General features: G+C 48.9%; 1 protein-coding gene across 7 annotated transcripts in view; it reads left to right on the forward strand.

Annotated features, from left to right (window-relative positions):
- The window catches only part of FNIP1 (folliculin interacting protein 1), a 47,091-nt gene extending 46,312 nt beyond the window's left edge, over window positions 1–779 (forward strand). For all 7 annotated transcript variants that reach the window (XM_035902424.1, XM_009647001.2, XM_035902442.1 and 4 more), the window contains one exon: window positions 185–779. In XM_035902424.1, coding sequence (XP_035758317.1) covers window positions 185–263 — 79 coding nt within the window. In that variant the 3' untranslated portion in view covers window positions 264–779. The remainder of the gene's footprint in view (window positions 1–184) is intronic.
- Window positions 780–785: the final 6 nt, after the last annotated feature.

The raw sequence follows: 785 nt of genomic DNA on the forward strand, positions 1-785 counted from the left end.
GGAGGGAGGGAGGCGCGGGTGGCCTCCATCTTCCTCGAGGCACGTCCTGCCCCTCGGCGCCGCGTGCGCTCGCGGCCCAGGCGCAAGCACTCGGGCTCCAGCAGGCAGCGTGGTTACCAACGCACGTGTTCAGCCCAGCTGCATTTCGGGTTAGATTAAATGTGACTCTTCTGCTTCCTTTTAGGATTGAATCCAGCGACCTCCCTTTACTGGCAGCTGTAGCAAGCACTCACTCTCCATATGTTGCCCAGATACTACTTTAAAATGCCAGAGGCCACAGACGTTGACTTTTTTTCCCCTCTGGAAACAAAGTGGAAGACAACTTGTTCTGGCTCCTTTCTCTTTGAAGCAACTAAAACAAACTGCTCGCCGAGCTGCAGCACCTCCATATATGACTGCGCCTTCTGCAAACAGTTGGAGGCTTTTCCGCTCCCACTTGGTCATTTATAAAAAAGGATGAAGAAAGGAAAAAAGAAAAATGAGTCAGCCCGAGATTTCAACTACAGAAAAGCAAAGATTTTAGCAAAAGCTGAAGATCTGCATTTTTTTATCAGTTTCTGCCACAGTGGCGAACTGTAATTTATACTGGGGAACGCGAGGAAGAACTGCTTTGAGAAATAGGTGATGCTCTCGCCAATTAGAAACGTCACGAGAGAACGCAGCGGCTCTCTTCAGACTGGCTTCTACTGAGTAGGATCTCGTTGCGATCTGCAATTCCCGAGCTGCAATGATTTGTAAACAACTTCTACTTTTTCATGTCATAGTCGAATCCTGGATCCTTCCCA

This window comes from Egretta garzetta, unplaced genomic scaffold (genome assembly GCF_000687185.1).
Source record: "Egretta garzetta isolate BGI_Z169 unplaced genomic scaffold, ASM68718v1 scaffold1, whole genome shotgun sequence".
Taxonomy (NCBI): domain Eukaryota; kingdom Metazoa; phylum Chordata; class Aves; order Pelecaniformes; family Ardeidae; genus Egretta; species Egretta garzetta.